The following is a 25,232-nucleotide window of genomic DNA, read 5'->3' as shown; positions in this document are numbered from 1 at the left end:
GAAAAAAAAAGTTATACAGCTAGAAAAAAAATAGTTACAAAATTCATCTGGAAAAAAAAAAGCTCAAAATTATCAAGGGAATCAATGAAAAAAAAATGCAAAAGCAGGTAGTCTAGGCATACCAGATCTCAAATGGTATTACAAAGCTATAATTCTTAGAAAAACCTAGTACTGACTGACTAACTAACATAGTGGTGGATCAGTAGAATAGATTGAGTACAAATTACATTATAGTAAATTACCATAACAATTTAGTATATATGATAAAGCAAATGACGCAAGCTTTTGGAACAAAAACTTATTTGACAAAAAACTTCTGGGAAAAATACCAGAGAAGTGCAAATTAAAATAACTCTGGGATACCATCTTACCCTATCAAAATGGTCAAAGAAAAAGGGAATGTTGGACATTGGAAGAGATGTGGAAAAACTCGAATATTAATATATTGTTGGTGGTGATGTGAACTGATCAAATCTTTTCAGGAGAGCAATTTGGACCGATACCCAAAGGACTATAAAACTATGCATACCCTTTGATCCAGCAGTACCACTGTTAGGTCTATATTCCAAAGACATTACAAAAAAGGGGAAAGTACTTAATTGTAAATATATATTTCTATATATACACATATATCTTTATAGCAACGTTTTTGTGGTAGCTAAGAATTGGAAATCAAAGGGATGCCTGACAATTTGGAAATGACTAAACAAGATCTTGTATATGATTGTAATGAATGTAATTGTAATTTTTGTGCTATAAGAAATAAGCAGGAGGATTTCAGAAAAACCTGGAAAGACTTACATGAACTGATACATAGTGAGGTGAACTGAACCAGGAAAATATTGCACACAGTAATACCAATATTGTTTAATGAAGAATTATTCTCAGCTATTCTCAGTGGTACAATGATCCAAGACGATTTGAAAGGACTAATAATGACATATACTATCTGCCTCCAGAGAAAGAAGTGATATCAACTAAATACAGACTGAAGCATGCTATTTTTTAAACTTTCATTTTTTATTCTTTCTCTAAAGTCTTCTTGTATATCTAATAGGGAAATGTTTTGCATAATTGTACATGTATAACTTATATTCTCATTGCTTATCATCTCAGAGAAAAGGGAACAAAGAGCAGAAGGAATGAGAGAATTTGGAACTCAAAACTTTAAATAAAAATAAAATAGCTATGGAAAAATGTTTCTACTGCCTAATAATTAAAAAGTGAAGGAACTCAGACATTATATCTTATAACCATCAACTTGGAAAACTTAAAAAAAGAGAGAGAGAGAAATGCTAAATGTTATAGAAATTGTGGGAAAACAGGCTCATTAATCAACCAATGGTAGATCTATGAGTTTGTATGGCAATTGTAATAAATAATTAGTAACTATGCCCTAAATATTATTTAATTGGGAATGCCCTTATACCAAATAATACCACCACTAATCCCATGTTCCAAAAGAAATCAAAGAAAGAAGAAAAAGACCCACATACACAAAAACATTTAGAGTACAACTATTGTGATGTGATGGTGAAAAACTGGAAATTAAGGAGGTGGGGAATGATTAAACACATATATGGTACAGGAATGTAATGCAATGATATTGTATGGTAAGAAATGAAGAATTTCAGAAAAAAAACAAGGAATATTTGTAGAAATTGAATGAAGTGACAAAACAACGAAAACAATTTAATGTATAACAACAATATCTCAAAATCAATTTTGAGACTTCAGAACTCTAATCAATATAATGATTAACCTTGATTTCAGAGGACTGATAGAAAAGAATGCTCTCTCGAGTGAGAGGTGATGAAATAAATAAATGTGAATATGATCAAAATTGGAATTTGTTTTGTTTGACTATATATATATATATATATATATATATATATATATATGTAAGTATATATTCCAAGGAAGGGATAGAAACAAATTATACTTGTTACTTGAAAAAATATATAATTTTTAAAATATAGAGGAAAAGAAAAATCCTAATAAAGAAAATAAGTTAGAGGGGAGGAGAGAGAAGAATTTTTAATTTTTATTTAGAAAAATGGAAAAAGCAAATGGAACCAATCATTTATGTAAAAACCCAGAACTAGGGAAAGAGGTGACAAATGGAAAGGAAAGGAAAGGAGAAGAAAGGAACCTGTAGAAATAAGCTTTTATTAAAATGAATTAAGTCAAAATAATTGTAAGGAAAAAATAAGCTCCTGGAGAGCATAGATTTTACCTTTCTTTGTACTTTCAGAGCATAGTGCCTGGCACATAGTAGGAGCTAAAGAGATTGCCTTACAAGAGAAAAAGAGAATTATAAAAATCCTTATCAGTAAACTAAAATAATACTAAAAATAGGATTATCCTATTACTCATAATTCATGAATCCATGTGGACAGAAAAAACATGCCAATAAAATAAAAGAGAGTGAAAGTTTGGATAAGAATATAAAACTACAAAATCTGTTGCTCTAAGAAACACATGTCAAAAATGAAAGTAATACATAGAATAATGTTTTTCACCCCTACTGATCACCTCTACAAAAGAAACAAACCAAATGGAACTGGATAATTTAGAACAGGCCCTTTTACATTTTTTCTACTTGGAACCCCTTTTCACCTGAGAAATTTTTATGCAACCTCAAGTATATAGATATATAAAATAGGTATATAAATCAAACATTACTATTAATAAATCATAATTTCATGACCCCCACATTCAGTTATATGACTCCATACAGGATCATGACCCACAGTTTAAGAAGTTTTGATTTAGAACAAAATATGTAACTTTTACAAAAGTGAAAATAGAGAGATAATAAATGTAAATAATTTGTCTCTATAATGCATATAAATATATGCATAAGCATAAATACATAACATAAAATTGAATGCATAATATAAAAAAGATTCAAAAGAGTATTTCCAATTTTGGTGAAAGCAATTTCATTTGAATAATAAACTAAGGTGTCAAATTTCAAAGAATTGAAAAGTGAGTGAAATAACATGAAAGACTGTTTTATTAATTAGAACCAGTGTCTTTATGACAAGTAAAAGAGAAGTTTCAGTGCTTTAGTTTAGCCAAAACATTAGTTCATTTCTTTATATCAGTCTTAAACTTTTTTAAAAATCTTGATTATCAGTAATATTTGTTGGTAATTTTCTCTTTCAAGAGTTGAAAAAACTACCAACAAAAAAAGGTAAAAACTATGTTATACTTAATAGAACTTTTGGTCATTTAAAATATTTAGAAAAGTAGTTTTAGATTTTTAAATCTCATCTGTTAGTTAAATGGAGTCTGTAAATTTATGCAATTTCCTCTCTCTCTAGAGAAGGAAGTCATTGATCATTTTTAGCATAATTTAAAAAACAAGGTGGCTGATATATTACTATAATTGAGAAAAGTATGCTTTTATAATTTGTAAAGAGTTAATGTAATGATTTGCCGCGTGGGTTTCCTTTTTTTATTGTAATATTTTGGGGTTCATTTGGGTGAGTTTTCTTTATCACCTTCTTGCTCTTCCTTAACTCTCTGCATTCTCCAGTAAAAATAGCTATTGTAGATGAGTTTCAAAATTATTTAAAATAAAACAAAATGTATAGATTACATATTATCTTGAAAAAAGATATTAAACTAAGTATGCTATGAAGCTTTGAAATTCTAGTATCTTAACAGGAATAAATCAATGAAATACATTATCCCATAAAATAAAGTACAACTCATGAAAAAAAAATCTCATTAATATCAGAGAATTAATGAGCTACTTAGTAGCAAATAGAGCAAGCTTTAAAATTTCAAGTGATTAATAGTTTGCCTTGAACTTTACACAGATAAATTCAGTTTGTTCTCATATCAAAATGTAAAACTTTAAAAACTTAATTATAAAAATTTAATAAGTGCTATACCCTCACCTTTATTTTTCAATTTGTTATAAATATGTTTAAATTCAGTTTATTGTGATTATAAATTATACAGCATGAAAGCATACAGAATAGATATTCCCTTATTGACTTTTTCCTTCCTGATGATCTGGAAGTAATAATAATTTGGTAAAGTTTATTAGAGAATAAAGGATATACTAAATTTATGAGATTATTGAAAGGATTTTAGATTTTGCCTTACAGCATTTCTATTTTCATGCAATTTGTATCTTATTGGATTCTTGATTTCCTTATTGCAGATGAAAATAATTATACTACGTGATTTATTTTTTGGAATTATGTTAAAGCTTATATTCTAATTATAATAAATAATAAAAATTATGAGGGAGATAGAATTAATAGATATAATATACTTAAATTTTTGCAAATGAATCTTCTTGCACAATAAAAGACATTTAATCTCTTGTCTCTGTCTCTTTAAATGGCTTTCTTTCAGTCCTATTATGTATCTCCTCCTCATTTCCACCTCTTAGCCTACTGAGTTCCTTCCATATACCAACAATTATGTTAAACTTCTTTTGATATTCTAGGCTTTTAGTTCCAATCAATTCCCCCTCTCACCTCACTTCCCCACTATCACTCTTTATTTCCCTTCTGTTTTGTGTCTGTGTGTGGTGAACAGTAAGCACAGCGAGGTCAGGAACCTTTTCACTTTGTCAGTATATCCACAAGCTGAGATAAAATAAGTACTTGTTGAATAACTGATTGAAATTAACAATCTAAATAAGTATGTACAAATAATTATCTTTTTTATTGTATTTTTTCCTAATGTTTGGGCTTTTGTTATTCTTTTAATTACATTGTTTTCTTGTATTTTGTTCACATAATTGCTGTTGGTGGAAGTTGAAAACATCCTTTTTTAAAATTATCTAAAAGTTATAAGAAAATAATTAAAACATTTATAGGAGAACTCTGAATAAAAGAATGAATTGGAGTAAAATAATAAATGAATGCAAATTCGAATGAATAAATGAATAAAAGATTAGATAATTAATTAAGGACAGATTGTAATTACTTGAAAATCAGTATTAGCCAGCTAATTAGCTAGCATTTATTAGTATTTATTGCTTACCAGGTGTTATGCTAAATCCTGGAGATACAAAGGCAAAATACAATCCTTGCTTTCAATAATCTCAAAACATAATTGAGGCAACAACAGCTAAGAAACTATATACAAATAAGACATATACAGAATAAATTATAGGCAATGTCAGAGGGGAGGTATAGCAATTAAAGTGTTTTGGAAAAGATTTCTTGTTAAAGGTGGAATTTTAATTGAGACTTGAAGAAAGCCAGGAAAAGATAGAAAAGAAGAGGAAAGCATGAGCAACAACCAGTGAAAAGACATATAGTAAAGTATTAAGAAGACTAGTAATATAGGAAATGTTCAAGTTATGAAGGGTTTTAAAAAGCTAGACAGAGAATTTTATACTGGATGTCCCAAAAGTTTTAGTATAGTTTTATACTCTAATACATTTAAACTATAAGAGTTTTGTGCTTCTTTTACAAGTTCTCTCTAAGATATTAGTGGACTTTTGAAGTACTCTGTATTTAATCTTGTGGGTAATAATGAGTTGCTAGAATCTTCTGAATCTATTTGATTGTACATCTATTTGATAGCTAAGTTAAGAACAGAATGCTTGAGGAAGATAACTTGAGGTAAAAAAGACCAGTGAACAGGCTATTATACAAGTCCAGATGATAGATAATAAGGGTTTATACCAGAGTGGTGGCAGTGTCTGAGAAGATAAGAAAGAAAACATGAGAAAACTACAAAAGTAGAAATGATAGGAGTTAGGAACTGATTGTAGATTTAAGGATAACATTTAGCCTGAAAATGAAAACAAAGTTAAAGTAACATTTAAAATTCATCAAAGTGTCAAAAATGAATCAAAGTTCCAGAATTCAGTAATGAAGGGATTGTGCAGAAACAGATGGTAGTAGAATTGTGAATTGAGTGAATTTTTTGGTGATTAATATGGAAATACAAAAATTACCAAACTTTTGGCCCAATAATTATAGAATTGTAATACACTTTAATTCATTGAGAAAAAAATTATTTGTTTGCAAGTATTTCAGCAGTATTAAATATAACTAAAAAATCTTGAAAATAAGCCTATAATTGGAAAGTTACTAAGTAAAATGTGTTATATCAATAAAAATGTTATACTGACTATATTTTAGATGGATAAAAACAAAGATTATACAAAAATTTAGAAAATATGAAAATAAAAAATGAAGAGTATGACACATTTGTTGACTATTATTAAAAAAAATAAGATGGATGAATAGGTAAATATTCATGAATAGATAAATAAAAAATGTAAAAGGATATAGAGTATAGTTGATTAGTTGCTATGAACCTTTGGAGGCTGTACTTTAGCAAACTACTGTACCAATTAAGCAAATTATATCATTTACCTTACTCCTTACATTAATTAGTCTGCTATATTTCTAAAGTTAATGCTATATTAATGGCAATTCATTTAATATATATTCATATTTTAAACTTTTTTTAAAAATTAAATTACATTTTGTATTGCCAATTATTGAGATTAAAATAAATTCCATAATTACAGCTACCAAAGAAGAGCTTAGCTTCTGGGCTCTGTGTAGCCAAATTCTCCCCAAAATTAATTCTATAAACAACATAAAACATTATACAAAGGAAAATGAGAATTTAAATGATTATTGCATAACATATTTACTGATATTTTAAGAATTCATCTTGCTAAATCTTAAATAAAATATTGGCAAAGAGATTACAACAATTTATCATCAGAATAATATACTAGGATCAAGTGGGATTTATTCCAGGAAGTAAGGACTGCTTTAATATCTGGAAAACTTTTAGTATAATTGAGCATTTCAAAACACAACTAATAGAAATCATACGATTATTGAATAGGTACAGGAAAGCATTCACAAAATATAACATTCATTCCTAATTAAAAACAATGAAGAACATAGGAATAAAATGATAAGTCGCATCTATCTAGAACCATCAGGAAAAAGTTTTTCAAAAATGTTAAGGAGTGAACATCTATAAGAAATGATAAGTAAACTGATAAGTAGAATGAGTGAAGTAAGCAGAACCAGGAGAATACTGTGCACAATAACAGCAATATTATATGATGATCAACTATGATATACTTGGCTTTTTTCATCAATATGTTGATCCAAGACAATTCCAATAGACTTAATATGGAAAATCTCATTTGCATTTAGAGAGACAATTATGGAGACTAAATAGATGTCAAAGCATAATATTTTCACCTCTTTTGTTTGATTTTTCTTTCTCGTAGTTTTTCCTAATTCTGATTTTTCTTTCACAAAATTGCTAATATGGAAATGTTTAAAATGATTGTACATTATAACCTATATCAGATTGCTTGCTGTCTTGGTAATGAGAGAGAGGTATGGGAGGAAAAAAGAAAAAAAAATGGAACTCAAAATCTTACAAAAATGAATGTTGAAAACTCTCTCTACATGTAATTAAAAAAGCAAAATACTAGTGAGTTAAAAATAAAGAATACACCTTGCTGATTTTACACAATTTGTTTAGTATATTGCTAATATGACAACATTTGACAGTAAAATTAGGCTTTGACATTTCAATTTTTATCCAAACTAGACAGGTCACTTTAAAGTTATTAAAAAAGCAGTTAAGCCTTCATGTTTTAAAGTATGCTGTTATTAACACACTCTATTTCTGCTCCATCTTTGAGAGATATCAGTAGAAAGACTCATACATTATTTATACATTAAACTAAAATTGCAATTATAAGATCAGGGTCTATATTTTAAGTTTTAAGTTGATAGAGTTTCAATATTTTTCAATTGCCTGCAATTTGCTAGGCCAAAATTTGATTTGAGACTAAAATGAGAGGTAAAGTCTTAAACAAATCATCCCCCCAAAAGCCCAACGTATATAATCTTGAAGAATGCATATGCATGATTCTACATGTTTTTAAATAGCACTGGACAGTAAATAAACATTTAAGTGCCTGCTGTGTGCCTAACACTGTGCTAAGTTCTGGAGATAAAAAGAGAAGCAAAAGATAAATATTGACCGTGAGGAACCCACAGTCTGATGGAGGAGACACTACACAAACAAAAAGTTTAAATACAAGATAAATAATCAATAGAGAGAAAGCTTTAAATGTAAGGGAGATTGGGAAAAACTTGCTATAAAATATAGGATTTGACCTTGAACAAACCAGGAAAGCCAGGAGCTAGAAATGAAAAGATAAATTATTCCAGGCTTGAGGGACAGTCAGTGAAAATGCCTGTAATTCAGGAGATGTAGTATCTTGTGTAAGTGACAGCATTCATTGTCATTGATTAAAGGGTATATGGGAGAATTTAAGGTGGAAGAAGACTAAAAACGTTTGCAGTAGGGGAAAAGACAAATTATAAATATCTCTAAATGCCAAAAAAAAAGGATATTGTATTTGACTTGGAAACAATAAGGAATCAAAGCTATAGAACAGAGAAGTGACATGATCAGGCCTGCATTTTAAAAAATTTACTTTGGTGGCTAAACAATGAGAGGATGGACTGAACTGGGGAGAGACTTCTGACAGTCAGACCAACTAGTTATCTATAGTAGGGCTTCTGAAACTTTTAAAACTCATAACCCCTTCTTACCTGAGACATTTTTACATGACACCTGAGTATATAGGTATATAAAAGAGTTATATAAATCAAACTTGTACTAATAATAGGTCATAAATAAATTTATTTTTAAACAATTCTTTGGTATACATATAATTTTACCCTTTACTAAAGATGAAAGCAAATTTGCATACCAATAAAATAGATGTGCTTGTCTATTTTTATATAGAGAATTAAATTTTGTTCAAATATTTGACACCTTTTACTGTTGCCAAATTTTTTTTGACCCCTACATTCAGTTACACAATCCCATAAGGGATAGTGACCCACAATTTAAGAAGCTTTGGTCCATTAACATAGAGTAGAAATGAGGAAAGGAGACACAATGGGAACTATCACAGGCAAGAAGGGGACCTATTCTAGATCTATTACAAAAGTGCAATGGACATGTCTTGGTGACAGGCTGGATATGGGGCATCTGAAAATTAGTAGAGTGAAAGAAAATACCTATGTTGTGAGCCTGGGAGACTGGGAAGATGGTGATACCCTTAAGAGAGAAAGAAAAGAGAGAGAGAAGAGAAAGACAGAGAGAGACAGAGAGACAGGGAGAGGAGAGAAGAAGGGAGCGAGGGAGAGAGGGCATTTGAATCCATTGAAATTGATGAAATCACCCAGGGAAATAGTACAGAGGGAAGAGAGGACAAGACAGAGTTCTGTGGTTTACTCACAAGAAGATTGAGAAAGAGTAATTAGATAAGCAAAAAAAAAACCCAGAAGTGAATAGTGTCCAAGGAAAAAAAGACCCAAAAATAAAAAAAAAATAAAAAATAAATAAAAAAAAAAAAGCAGAAGAAATTATCAAGGATAAGACAGTTATTTATTGATGGTAATATGTAAGGGTCCTTTAAATGGGTGGCCGCAGTGCAACAGGAGATTTGAGTGGTCTGGAAGTAATCTCTGTGGGTATAGGACTGCCCCTTGGGTAGGATCCTGTCCATATCGAGATAGCTTCTTAATGGGAGAAAGCTCTCTCTCTGATGGGCTGTGTGTGAGACCTCACAGACCCTTTATAAGCCCACTGTGGGCAGCAAGTCGCTCCTGGGGTAGCTGAGCCAAGTGGATGGATAGCCAAGAGCGGTAAGGAGGTTGATAGTGAACACGTGGGTCTCCAGACCAGGTGTTCACTAGGGAGTTAACAAGTCAGGGCATTATGTGAGTAGGTATAATAAAGGCTTTAAGTTTGCACGTGGCTGGCTGTTCTTGAGTGTGCTATAGGTTATTAAACTACGATTCAAGAAATCGTGGCCAGAGACTTCTGAAGGCCTCAGAGGAGGCGAACTGGTAGAATTAGTTGACACTGAGGGTCTAGGAATCAGGAGAGACTGGTAATAGTAACCACTATGAGAGCATGTTACAGATAAGGCTTCAGAGAGTTCAAGAAGGAAGATTAGGAAAAGGCCATTAGATTTGACAATTAAGATATCACTGATAAATGTGGAGATAGCAGTTTTAGTTGAATACTAAGTCAGAAACCAGGTTGTAGAGAGTCAAAAGGAGAGAGTGCAAAAGAGGTAGTGAATATGATATCCATGCCTTCCCAAGGAACTTAGCCACAAAAAAGTAGAAAAGATGGCATGTGATTTCCTATCAGCATGAAAATTTTAGAGGAAAAAGGGGATTCCCCCCTCCCCCGTAAATCCTTATCTCACTTTAAATTATCATAGACAATATAATTTTCCTTCAGATTTCTTCCAAATAAATAGTTGGATTAGTTTCGTGATTGAAAATGTATTTTGAGAAGAATCATACATTTTGAATATTTTTCCACTATGAAAAAAACATCTTAATGAGAATTAAAGAATACTTTTTGCATGTGAAACTTGGCTGTACTACTTGAGAGTTATACTCTGTAAATAGGGTTTTTAATTCCAATTTCCTCACCTATATAATAGAAAAATGTCATGCTAGTGGGACAAAAAATTATAGGACCATAGAGTTGAAAGAATCTAAGAACCAAACTCATCAACTCAATCTTAAACATAATCAAGCTATACATCTGTCTTGTCTATACCATGAAATTGTTGCCAGAATCAAATAAAAAAATATGAAGATCTACACATAGAAGATATTATTCTACCTCAACCCTTAATTTCTCCCTGGAGTTCACTAATTTCAACAAAGTTTTGATACCTTTAAATGTGCCTCGCTTCCATGGACATATATGTAGAACATAAGAAATCATATTATCAGGTTCTATAGTAATCCTTGGATTTCCCCAAACCATTGAAAGATCTGATGTTACCTAGGGAAAAACAAATCATAAACAAGAATTACAAACATTTAACTTTATTATCAAGTCATTAAAAACTTAAACTTTAAAAGCAAATTTAATTTAAATGATTCCTCAAACTGGAGATAGTCTCTTGTTAAATGTCACTTTTAAGTTTACAGATAGTTTACATAAAATAATTCCCTTGATTTCACAACAGACCTGTGAGGCAGATGCTACAGAGAGTTATCTTAATCTCTATTTTATAGGAAAGGAAACAATCTCAGCTAGGGTGTGTCTTGTTATGGTCACTCAGCTGGTATAAAAAAATGGGACTCAAAACTAGGTCAGTCTAACTCCAAGTCCAATGTTCTTTCCACCAACAAAATATTGCATACAGAATGAAGAAAAGCAAATAAAATGGTATAAAAAGGAAGACTTTTTTTTTTTTTACAGAAGACTTTTTTTTTTAATATTGCTCTGAATTTGAAGATCAGTCATGCTTGAAAGAAAGGTAACATTTATCAAACTGTGTATGATTTGTCTAAACAGATTTTCAAAATAGTTGAAGCATTTAAAAATCAATATTAATCTTAAACTTAGCAATTATTAGAAAAAACATATAGTACTTACAAAGTAATAAGGTTATATAAGGAATGAACTGTCTTTGAACCAACGACAAATCAGTAATTTCAGCCAGAAAATATTGTTTTAACGTTTCATTTTCAATATCAAAGTTAGTTTATTTTAACCATGTGTAACTTATAGTTCATTACTGCAGCATTGAGCTCTTGATGAATCATCAAAGTGATCCTTTAAGAAAAGGGCAGTAGTAGTAGGGGCTTCAGGGACAGTCTGACAATGAATGCTGTCAGAGTAGGAGATGTCCCATACCTAAGAAGTGTTAGTTGTACCTCTGAAAGGTTTGAAGTAGGGGAAAGCCTCAGAAGAGGGGTGGTGACAAAGATGGTATCCTAAGAGTAGTGGCCCTGGAGGTACCTATGCTATGTGAAGATTAAAAATTAATGAAATATTATGAAGAAGGCACAAAGAGAATGATTAACAGTAGGATATAATATAGCCCTGAAACTGAGTGGGGATGAAAATATGTTCATGTTAGTTATAGTTCAACTAAATGAGTTTAATTTCAAAGCTTTCTCAAAAATAACCTGGCTCTATAGATTGTGTTGGTCTAAAACCAGTCTTCAAGACCTGAAAAATTTTGCATTTTTCTTTTTTCTTGATCTCTTCTGTTTTCTATTCCCTTTCAATCAATTGAAGCTATAAAGAAAAGAAAATTTTATGACCTACAACCAGGAGGACAATCAATCAATAACCATTTATGAAGCTCTGACTTATATCAGATGGTAAAGACACTTAAAATGTTTGATTCCATGGGTCCCTATCTCACTCAGAGATGGTATTACCACTCTATTGTAGTGCCACAGTGGGTTTGAGCCCTATCTTATCCCCAAGAAGAGAAACAACTACCATCAAATTGGGTCATTACCATCAAATTGCTTCTGCACAATATAACTAATTCAAAATACCAGGGAGCAACATTTTCCAGATTTACTCTTCTACATAATAGCTGTGGGTCTTACTGCTTCCTAGTTCTTTTGCCTCCATGGATTTTGTTGAGATACTCTCTTTTCTATATGGTACCTTGTATTGCTCAGCTACAATTTCAACTAAATTTGAAAATAAGTCTCTGTTTCTCTAGCATGTGTGTGATTAAAAATGTTCCATTTCTGATGCTGATCTGTTAGGTTGTGACTGTTACCTTTAATTCCACTACTCTGAATATCACTAACATCTAATTCTCCTTTCTTCTAAAGAAAATGTTAAAGCTTTTACAGAGAGATAGCCAGGACACAGGATGTGCTAGAACTGGCTTCAACTGGCTCTTGATAAATGCTACAAATCAGAGCTTGATTTAATTTGTTAATTATCTTTAGAGTTCAGACATGCACATTGGCAGTTAACTCAAGGAGGCAGGCAACAAAAATCATAGAAATATAACTGGTAAATAATAAAATACAATAGAGCAAAATGTTAATGTTAATGTGTGATTTTCTAAGTCAATGTGTGGCCTTATGTATAATTTCATGGTCCTGTCTTTATTTGAGTTTGAAATCAAACTAAAAAAAGAACAGAGAAAATGTTAATAATGCAAATTAAACTTAAAAGTTTGTCATTTAGATTTCTCCAACTAGCTGTCATAAAATCAATAATTTGATCTCTTACAATGGTTATGAACAGTGGAATTGACTGTATAAGATGCAATCCACTAAAGGTTTCTTTCTTATTTATAATCCTATGTTGATATTTGAATTATATACTGCTTCACATATCTGAGAGTAAAATTTCCATCATGGTTCTGAATGGCATATCAACACTTGAATTCATTCCAGTATGAGACAGTAGAAAATACTAGTGGCAGGACTTTTAAAATCTGCTTGACCATAGGATTGACTACTGTACCTTTTAGTTAGATTGAAGAAATATCATGAATTTAAGTTCTTAAAACTAAATTTTGCCTTAGGAAAAAAAAAAACAAACAGAATTTAAAGGAACCAGGTTTAAGAAAATTTGAACAAGTTTAGGCTATAGTCTTGAACAAAACTTAACAAAATACAATCAATGTTATCACAAGTGTCCCTTTCTCCCATATTCACAGTATATTGTTCCTGTCTTAGGTATCTGCAACTGCTCTATAATGATCAATATTATGTTAATTTCTATTACATTGTTTAAATATAAAAATAATCGATCTACATCAAAAAATATTTAAACAGTAACGGGCTAAAACTCTTCTCTACAGTGATTTAAAGTAAGAACTTTTTGGTATCATCTTAAGACATAGCCTAGGACAAAACATACAGGAAAAGAAGAGATAATGTTAACCTGCAGGCAGGTTGTACAAAAGTAATGTCCCAAGTTTGAAAGCCTATAAGCATTTGGATGTCAGCTAGGTTGGACCTATCTCACCACTGCAGAGGTGGTGAATGGATGGATGGCTGGAGGATGACAACCAGCTTTGTCCTAGAGTAAAGGCTCTTAATCTTTTTGTTATTATGGGTCCTTTTAGCAGCCTAGTAAAATCTATGGTTCTGACTCAGTATAATGTTTTAAATACATAAAATCAAATGTCTAGGATTACAAAGGAAGTCAATTATATGAAAATGATTATAAAAATAATGAAAAAAATCACAGACCTAGGATAAAGAATATCTATTCTAGAGTATTGAGGGTATTCCCTCCTCTTTATATTTTCAGATTTTGTGCAAATGTGAAAAACTCAGAGAATAAAAATCCTGTAACTCAGGGCCCAGGGGAATGAAATCTATGTTGATTGTGTTCATTAGCACTCTCCTTTGTCTGGAAAGTGTTATTTTCACTATTGTTTTAAGAAAAATTGCTTTGTTAAAAAGAAACAAAACAAGGGTCACCAGGAACAATATGCATTGGGGCTAATTAATACTTTTTCACCTTTTTTTATTAAGAGAAACCCAGAGAACTACCTGAGTAACAACACCACACACATACACACAAATGAGAAAAGGGGAGAGAAGGGAGACAGAATTTCATGCAGCTTTGGATATATCCTGGCTCACCCCTCTAAACTAATGATGCCTAACTCTCATTGCTAGTGAAATCAGGGTAAATGAATTCCATCTATCTTTTAACTTGCTTCAGGCTGCAAGAAGTATGCACCCCACACAGTGCATCCCACTGATTCTTTATGAGGCTGATGAAAAGCAAACTCCTTTCTATATGCCTTTCCAACTTCCATGAACCTCCTCTTAAATCCACAATTCTTTTGTTCCTAAGGTCAAGTCATAAAATTACCCTGATGCTCAGAAAATCCTTGAGAAATAACTAGAAAAATAGAAGTGAAAAGAAAATAGTTTTCAGTGACAGCCAGTCACTCTTTTAATTATGAAAGTTCTTGTCAAGTAAGGATGTCATGTAACATTCAGTGGTTAAGCTGTCACCAATAACAAGTTCCTATCTAAAGGAAATGAATGGTTTAAAAAAAAAAAGAATAACTTCTTTGATTTGACTTTCACAAAACTTAGTTGTTGTTTTTCATTTGTAGATAACAAACTTCATTTGTGGTTATTTTAAATAATTATTTACATTTGCCATTGATTCTGATTATCATTATCCTTTAATATATAATTAGTTCTCATATAATCCTTATCTAAAAGTTGGAAAACTCCTTCAAAATGAATAATTGTTTTAAAAATCTGAAGAGCCTTTTTAAAAGTCATAATCTGTTATTTCAAAATGTTGAAAAACATTATAATATTAAAGAGCAAAGTAATGAGTGAAATATATGAAGCTCTATAATAAATATTTAAATGATATTAATCAAAAATTTAGGAATGAATAGGAACACATATTTATAAGGGAGAAAGGGAGGGAAAGAGAAAGAGAGAGAGAACTTATTAGTTCTGTCTTTAATATTTTCAGTGAGTTGAGTATAACTTTTCTTTTTTTTCCCCTCGCTAACAGAAAACTATGTGAGAACTAAGCTTTAATTAAAAGTTCTCATTTTTAGAAATATTTTTGACCCATTTGAGGATTTAGACTGCAGAGTCAGAATCTGAAATCTGAAATTGAAATCTGCCTGTCAATGGATAGTCAGAATATCATAATTAATATAAATCCTATGCTTGTACCTTTCTTTATGGCTTATGAATAAATAACTATGAAGTGCTGGGTGAAAGAAAAAGCAGAATCTCTCCACTTGGATGCTATGGGTCTCTGAGTTCGTGGTTCCTAATTTTTTTGTGATTATCCTTTCTTGATCTTAAAAAAAGGGGTAGCCAGAGATGAAATAGATCCAGGTTATGACTTCATGATCTTTGAAGTCAAAAGAGCAATTAGAGATACCTTCAGCAATCAGAATTAGTAGGAGGGACCACTGTAGTTCTTAACAATAGAAACTGAATCTTATGAGAAACAATTAACATTTTCATCATCACTTTCTTAGGTCTAGAAGAGAGCTTCTTACACGCCTTCCTCTTAAACTTTTCTTCTTTTTTACCCAAGAAATTATGTGATCCCAGATAAATAGCTTTATAAAATAAATATATAAATCAAACACTCCCTGATAATAAATCATAATTTCTCGACCTCCAGATGTTATGGAGGCACTGCATAGGGTTACAACCTACAGTTTAAAAAGATTTGGTCTAGCCAATTAATGAAACAACAAAATGAACCCTGATTTTTAGCTTTTCCCAATTTTCAAAATGTAAATGCTCACACTGAAAATTTAGCAATTGGGTCTCATAAGCATATTCAAGTAGGCTGTTTGCAAGTGAAACTCCTTGAAATGATGTTCACAGGGATTCCTCAAAGGGAAAAATATATGTCATGAAGTACTCCTCTAAGACTCCAAATGATGGACACATTGAAGTGTTGGCTACTGATTAACACTATTGCTCAGGAGCCTCCATTTGGTATAATATACATAGGTTATCAATTAGCCAGATAGATTTAATTAGTTTTTTAAAGTAATATTCCCCTACTGCAAAGACAGAAATTACAAACTATCTTCCAAATTAGAGTATATCCTAACCTCTGAGATCCTTGGAATGGGCTCAGACTTAAGGTATAAACATATTGAGGCATAAATGTAAGGAAAGTCAGTTCATGAATTGGCCTTTAGACCCAGTGGAGATAAGCCCTTGAGGTAAAGATCTGTCTGCACCAAGGAAAGGGATATCAATTATATCCTTGTTTTCTGCTAATGTATATGGGTATATTTTGGATTCTTTGATGCTGTTTACATGTGAGTTTCTTCCAATTAAACCTACCAGTGTGGTCCCTGTGACTTGTTAAAATGCCATGCCACGGAATACTACATTTAATTTCCCTTACTTTGCATTTCAGAACTTTACACAAGGATTGACAGGGTTAGCACCATGGACTCAGTCAAGATAATTCTTCAACTTTACCTGTAGGGGACTGTATATATCCAAGCAAGATTTTACTAGTATTTCCAATTTTTCTTGACATGTGGAATTTCTGTCTCATATATTGTTTGCAGGCAAATATCTTCCTCTATTACCCCAGAAATAGCTTAATATACCACAATGAAGAATGATACTTTAGTTAATAGAAAACAAATAATTATCTCCATCCAATTGGAATATTGACTAGAAAACTCTGGGATTAATTGAATTTCTATTATGAATCCGGATATTCCATAATTACTTTAAAGTGCCATAGCTAGGCCAACAAGTATAACATATATTAATATCTTAATGCTTCACTGTTGCTTTTCCAAATTCTTTCTCTTCTCCATTATAAGACATAATTACATCAACTGCCATGTTATTTCATATGACTATAAAGAATCTGGCAACTAAAATGAATGGTTTTTCATGAATCATAGGGGACGTACTCCATACTGTAAAACTAAAAAGTTAAATCTCTCTTGGAAATTCTTTAGAATAATACAAGTGCTATGAAATATTTACAGAGGAGTTTTAAATGCCCCTTATTTAATACTATTTTGCCTACAAGAAAGTGAAAAATGTGTTACCTAATTATTTTAAGTCCCTAAAAAAAAAAAAAAAACCTATGCTCTCCAACTAGATAAATATAATTTCCCTTCTCTAGCTTAACTCAGGTTAGACATAATGACATAATGACTGTTGGTAGAGTTATGAACGAATCCAACCATTCTGGAGAGTAGTTTGGAACTATGCTCAAAAAGTTATCAAACTGTGCATACCCTTTGATCCAGCAATATTACTACTGGGCTTATATCCCAAAGAGATCATAAAGAAGGGAAAGGGACCTGTATGTGCATGAATGTTTGTGGCAGCCATTTTTGTAGTGGCCAGAAATTGGAAACGGAGTGGATGCCCATCAGTTGGAGATGGCTGAATAAATTGTGGTATATGAATATTATGGAACATTATTGTTCTGTGAGAAATGACCAGCAGGATGATTTCAGAAAGGCCTGGAGAGACTTACACGAACTGATACTGAGTGAAATGAGCAGGACCAGGAGATCATTATATACTTCAACAACAATACAATATGATGACCAGTTCTGATGGACCTGGCCATCCTCAGCAACGAGATCAACCAAATCATTTCCAATGGAGCAGTAATGAACTGAACCAGCTACGCCCAGAGAAAGAACTCTGGGTGATGACTAAAAACTATTACATTGAATTCCCAATCCCTATATTTATGCCTACCTGCATTTTTGATTTCCTTCACAAGCTAAATGTACAATATTTCAGAGTCTGATTCTTTTTGTACAGCAAAATAACGGTTTGGTCATGTATACTTATTGTGTATCTAATTTATATTTTAATATATTTAACATCTACTGGTCATCCTGCCATCTGGGGGAGGGGGTGGGGGGGTAAGAGGTAAAAAATTGGAACAAGATGTTTGGCAGTTGTTAATGCTGTAAAGTTACCCATGCATATAAACTGTAAATAAAAGGCTATTAAATTAAAAAAAAGGAAAAAAATAATAATGACATAATGAGAATCACTCATCATTTTAAAGTAAATTTTTTAAGTGTAAGAAGATTATAGGTTCAAAAGTATTCAAAGTTGAAAAATTCCCTAATCATTAAAGAGTTTTGAATGAAAACCATTTTTCAAGTTTATTCCAATAAGTAATATTATCTAGTCTTTTTTGACTATTAGTTTCTGGAATCAAGTTTCAGGAAATCATTAAAGAATCTTTATCCATCATCATGTGCCTATTTAATCCCACTTCTTCAGTCCAATAGTTTTTAAACTTCTTTAGTTTAGAAAATACTTATAAACTTACTAGAAATGAAGGAGTTAAGTTCCTGCTCAATTAAAGGAATGAAAGTCCTTTCATATGTTCTATTACATTATTCCATAAAATGTTCTCAAGTGTGTATATATATATATATATATATATATATATATATATACATATATAAATGGGAACAATCTCTAAACTATTCTTGTTTTAATTATAATAATAAACATTTATATAATATCTACTACATACCAAGCATTGTTTTTAAGTGGTTCATAAATATTATCATTTGATCCTTATAACATTCCTGAGAGTAGGTGTTCTTATTCCCATTTTATACATGAGGAAACTGAGACAAATGGAGGTTAAAATGAGTTGCCCAGAGTAACATGGATACTTTCAAGTATCAGGTAGGATTTGAAATCCTGGCTCTGACTCCAGGCCTAAGGTTTTCTCTAAAACGTCTAATATCAGGAGAACCACGAGTGAGCAGTGTTGTGGGAACCAAGACAAAAGAGAAGTGATTGAAAAATATCAAAAACTATATAGAGAACAAGTAATATTGGATTTGACTACAAGCAAGGATATTTACCAATTAGAAGATTATTGATAATTTGGAGGAAAGGAGTTCCAATTTGAATGGTGGTATTAGAAACTAGGATGTATAGTTCTGATAAGTGAGCAGGTGGTTAAAAAAAAAAAAAGTAACAAATTCAGTCTTCTCCTCCCTCCACCATAAGTTTGAATGTGAAAGGTTGATAGCTTAAAGAGTTGGCAGGATCAAGTGAAGCATTTTGTTGTTTTGTTTTCAAGTGATAAGAGACACCTGTGCATGTTTGCAGATTATAGGAAATAATCAAGTAAATAGAACCAAGAAAGATGAGAAATTAGAAACAACAATTGATAGGACAATTTCCAGGGTAAGATAGGAAGGGATAGACTGAAAATAGTGAGTGTATGCTAGAGATAGTTTATATTGTTTTTAAGAATTGATTAAATTTTCATCATGAGCCTTAATACCTTGGAAATTGTAAAATGATACAAAGTCAGGCTAAATTTATTGTTTTGTTGATTATTCAGATTTTTTAAAATGTTGAAGAAAATGCTAATATAAATAAAATTCAAAATTGTGCTTAATTTTTTTTTTGAGAACTAGTTGTTCAACATTTACCAGCACAACCCTGGATAAAGGACATAAGTAGATGACTTGGCCTTGGTGGGAACGATCAATTCCTCTCAAAGATTAGAGAAAAGGAGAGGATAATAGGCAGGGGAAGATATAGAAGGGGTATGAGGTTGGGGGAGTGGGGGAGAAAGGTTAAATAAGGAATACTCAACAAATTGCATCACTTTCTCAATAAATGAAGAGATTAGATTTTTCAGGAACCTGAAAAAGAATGTTTAAAGGAAATGTGAAGAGGCAGGCAGGAAAGAGACGATGTTTAAAATCATTGCCATAGGAAGTGTGAGAGAAAGAAAGTAATTCACAAAATAAAAGAATATCATAAAGATAGATTAAGCCAAATAAGATTATATAACATCTATAGCAACATTGTGGAACACATGAACAGGAGAGGAGAAATCATTTAGAGATAATCTAGGATTGAGATTTGTCAAGATATAAAAGGTGATAAAGTATTAAAAAATGAAATATCAAGGATAGTTCATAGTAGCACTAGTCAACCATATAGCCAAAAGGTATGGAGGGAGGAAAGCAAATGCCCATGGATATGGGGAACAGAAAGTTATAGATGCATCAGAAGTTAAACCAAAAAAGGGATGAAGAATAGGTTTTATAAAGAGTGTGATAGAAGAAATGATGAAAATATAAGAGGTTATGATCAGGATAATGAAACTAGCGCAATTTTAGCTTCTGAAAATATCATACTGAATATTTCGACCATCTCCATTGATAGCATGGAACTAGAAAGAATTTGAAGCTAAGAGGAGTTAAGAAAAATGAAGAACTAGGAAGTCAAAATGTTTCAGCAGACATCAACATGTCATAATAAGAATACCTGGTGTGTGTGTGCAGCACTTTACGATTGAGAAATAATTTATACAGTGTGTTCCAAAAATCTTGTTTTAAATAACCAAAGACTTTTATGACACTCTATGTAAATGCTCTAAATGCCCAAAATCCTTTGAGATATGTTAACTATGCATGCATATATATATATATATATATGTATATATATTACACATGGAGGTATGTGTACATTCCTACAGCATACAAATGTGTGCATAATTTATAGACATATGCACAATGTATAGAATACATGTATGTGCATATACATGTGTGTTTATATGCACATGCTGTGCTCTAAATGTGCATATATATGTAAATATCTCTATATGCATCTGTGCCTATACTGATGGATGAATTATATATTAAAGGTATTCTTTATCCATCTTTTTTCCTGTTTGTATAATTAGTTAAAACATTTTTGAGACTTTGTGTATCTTATTTAGGAGTATTGTTGATATTTCAGGCTTGATGTAATAAAAATGTCACCCATAAACAGAAGTCTTAGGAAAATGTCAGTATTATGAGAAATAATTTTAAAAACTGATTCTACACTAGATATTTTCTATGAAAACTGTGAATAATTGGGGTGAGTATATTGCCATTGTTCTATACAGTTTGTAATAATAAAGATCAGAAAGCTTTCTGCTACAATATCTTGTAATAAATCTTTTAAAAAATTTTGAAGTATGGATGAAATACTGCTTTGGTGTATTGGAACACTTGCTTTTTTATAGTTAAAATATAATCCCACTATTTCAAATTCATAAAAAAATAAACATTATTTTATAAGTTGCAGAGTTGTTCATGTTTGTTATTAAATAACTGAATGACAACTGTAAAGAATATATTTTAAACTGTTGCATGTTATTTTTATTTAAATGAAAAAATATTAAACTTGAAATCTACATAGTACCAAAAGATATTTTCAATTGAATGATGACAAAGATGTGGTCAGCTATGGAAAATTACTTGTGAAAGCCTATCTTTTCCTATCTAATGGACTAATAAAGGATTCCCTTTATATATGTTATTATCATCATAAAATTTTTATAACAATAAGATAGTAAGTATATTAGTATGTAGTTATTGATGTTCTTCTAGTTCTCTTTTAGGGGGAGGGAAATATTAAAATAGGTATATTTAGTATCACTTTCTCATTTTAATATCTTGAAAATTAATGACTCAGTGCCTTAAAATCATGTCACCTCCTGCACAAACTTTATGTATGTTGGCCAAATATAGCTGCTTTTCTTATCATTATTTTCTTCACTACTCTTACCAATTCTTTAATCATCACATTTAGGGCTGTAATATTATAGTTCAAGAGCAGTATATTTCCTTGGGAATGAAAATGCTTATAATACTTTGCAAATATTTTCCAATTTTTGTCTGTTGTCTACCTTTCAGTTCTATTCTTTAATGTTCTTAATGGAATCATAATTACCAATTCAGATAATTATGGTAAGTCAATTTATTTGCTGTAGAAGGGAACAGGACCTTGGATCTTAGTGGAGAAGCCCCTAGACCCTTATGGAGGGACACAAACAACAAAACACTGAGTAAAGGGAAGGCATAGGAAAAGAATTACAAGTATATGTATTATCAATTTCAGTTCTGAATCCTACATTTTAAGAAAGGCATTGATAAGTTGAGGAGTATCCAAAACCTCACTTGTGAGCAGATTACATGCCATATAAAGATCAGAGGAACCAAGAACTTTTAGTAGGAAGAAAATGTGGCATTGCAGGTAGGGTAAAATAGTAGTCTTCAAGTATTTCAAAAGTTGTCATGCAAAATTGAACTTGCTCTGTTTAATTGCACTAATATCCTTGAATGGAAGACACAAAGCAGAAGAGTATTTATGCAAAATCTAGTAGAAGAGATTCTTTATAGGTGTAAGTTAGGCTAGATATATTAGAAGTAGTTTTTATAATTTTGATTTTTTATTCTCTCAAATAGAAAACATTTGATAGACAAATACACATACATGCATATGCCTTATATGGTAGGGTTTTTTTTTTCGTATTAAGCAAATTTGATTCTGATTAGAGCAATAAGATATGGTTTACTGCTTTCTTTTATTTCACAAACATATCACCACCTGGGGAAAAAAGAATACAACTTAAAAGGAATTATTAATTTCCACTGAATTTTAGTAAAACCTGTCCAATTGAGACTAAATTATGTTTTCTTTTAACAGAAATACGACATAGGCACTGACATTATCTAATACAATACAATCTAGTGGAATGAATATTTTATGACTCTAGTCATTTTCTAATAACTATATTAATTTTTTTCTTGATAGATATTTACTGATTGGTGCTTCAATGTTGCCCTAATAAATGGGGAAATTTTTTCAGAAAGGCTATACATTTTATTCACTATTCATTTACATTCATTATTTAATAAATCACAATTCCTAGCACAACTAAACTACAGAAAACCATGAGACAAAAAGGACAGAGATATTTTTGAGCTAAATTTTCTCTTGCCATTTTTAAAAGATCACACAGCATTCCAGAAAACTCCTTGACTGAAGATTTTTTTTTTGGGGGGGGGGGTGAATCAGAAATAATTATTACAGTATTAAAGAAGAGTAGTTAGTTAATGAGGCATCAGATCTGAGTCTGTGACAGATAATCATTACCATTACCAACTAGACAAAGTGCTGAATTTATAGAATGGCAATTACAGAAGTGGTTAATTGTACTGATGCAATTATTAAGATCATGAAAAAAAAAAAAAACCCTGGCTTTTGTGAAGAACCTTCAACTAATCTTATCATCTTTCTATCAACTACTTGTCCAATTTTGCTTTAGAGATAATGTATGACAAATCAACTCACTGAATGTATTCTTCATTCCAAAATGTAAAACAAACCTGTTTATTATTGAAAGTAAGAAAAATACTGATTCTTCTCTACAATACTTTCAATTTCATTAAAAGATAATAGCATAAATACTTATAAGTTAAGATTCTGCAGTTTTATTATTTTTCCATTATCACATTTTAATATTTTTTCATCAAAATAAGCATGTTTTACTCTCATTAACATATCTTTTACTTCCTTTCATCTCTGACACATGAGGCCAATGAAAAATAATTGAAAAGTAAGTAAATACTCAATGCTAAGTTCATATTGCCTTTTTATTATTTTGATTTGTTGCATATATATATAATTTAAAGGAGTAGAAAGATTTGAAGAATTTGCTTTCCTGACACTAATACATGTTTTCTTATATCTGTATTGTTAAAATTAACTTGTTTTTATTTTGTTTTGTTTCTTGTCTTGACAATGGCATTTGATTAATTTTTTAAAGCACTTATTTTTCCTATTTGGTAATGCAGAATATGTAGGAAAGTTAAGAGTATAGGTCATTAATATGTTTTTAAATTGATGAGTGAAAATTTTAAAAATTGATTGATTCTCAAAACTGATCTCAATAAGAAGTAGAAAAAAAACAAGAATTACTCTTCCAAAATTAGACTGAATTACAGGAAATGCCTCACTTAAACTTGGTAACTCTGCTCTCTCTGTGGTACCTTTCACTTGTATTATCTGCCCCTGCCTCCCCAACCCATTACCTTTACAGAAAAAATTCATGATTATATTGAACCATTGTATCCCAGGCTGTAGCATTGGATGACCAAGATTGTAAGAGTTCATCTACCCCTTTTAAAATAGGTCAAAGCAAATAGTTTCTGTCCTAAGTTTAGACATTGTTTAGTTGTCACCTTCCTGAATTTGACCTCTTTCCTTTTGAACATATGAAGCCTGTCTTCTCTTATCTGCCTTAGCTGATCTCCCTGAATTTATCTTATGTAGTGTGTAACTATTTGAACTCCTGGAACTTTATTGTCTTAGAAAGCACTGTCCCTTTGGGATTAGTGCCCTTTGGTGTTATAGCCTTGTCCTAAAACAATTAGGAAATTTCTGTTTCAAACTGTTTCAAACAGCAACAAAAAATTTAGGTAGGTAGCAGTTATTTGTTCAGAACATTGCACAACAGTTGGTAATTTTAAAAATCCTACTGAGAGATATTTGTGAGGCAAGAAAATGGGCACAAATGTGAAGGATGATGAACTTGCCTGCTTTGTTTAGCTTTGCCCTTGTGTTGTTTTGTAAGTTTATAAAACCAGAGAGCATTATTGTAGGAGCATAGCAATTTTTGTAACCTCAGCCTAAACTCCTAAACTGAGGCCAAAGGGACCCTACAAGAGACTAAACAAAATATGTTTAAAAAAATTTTTTTTTACCCATCAGCTAGCTAGCAACCTGGAGCAATGAACCAGAGATCAGATTCAGGATCAAGTATATAATTAAATAATCAATTTAATTTTAGCCTTGGGGCAGTTCCTTGTACCTCAGCACAGTGCCTAATACAGAGTGAGACAGGAGTGAAAATGAACAATAGATGAATCTAGAAATATATACAAGAAACTGGTAATAGTATAAAAAGACTAGTGCAGAAATACAATAGAAACAATTTAACCTCAACAGAAATGAGATGACCAGCACAGTTGATGTATTAAGCAAAAATGGTGTGTCTAGCAGACAACTAAGTTGCCACAAATTCAGGAAAAAAGAGAATGACAT

At 31.2% G+C, this 25,232-nt stretch overlaps 1 protein-coding gene across 1 annotated transcript in view; it reads right to left on the bottom strand.

Moving 5' to 3' along the window:
* Window positions 1-25,232, bottom strand: part of CFAP47 (cilia and flagella associated protein 47) — a 759,462-nt gene that overhangs the window by 343,693 nt on the left and 390,537 nt on the right. Inside the window, exon 49 of the mRNA XM_031959439.1 lies at window positions 10,749-10,860. Within this exon, the coding sequence (XP_031815299.1) occupies window positions 10,749-10,860 (112 nt within the window). The remainder of the gene's footprint in view (window positions 1-10,748; window positions 10,861-25,232) is intronic.

This window comes from Sarcophilus harrisii, chromosome 3, assembly GCF_902635505.1.
Source record: "Sarcophilus harrisii chromosome 3, mSarHar1.11, whole genome shotgun sequence".
Classification (NCBI taxonomy): Eukaryota; Metazoa; Chordata; class Mammalia; order Dasyuromorphia; family Dasyuridae; genus Sarcophilus; species Sarcophilus harrisii.
Note: the sequence above shows the minus strand (reverse complement) of the source record. Positions and strands in the feature narration are given on the sequence as shown.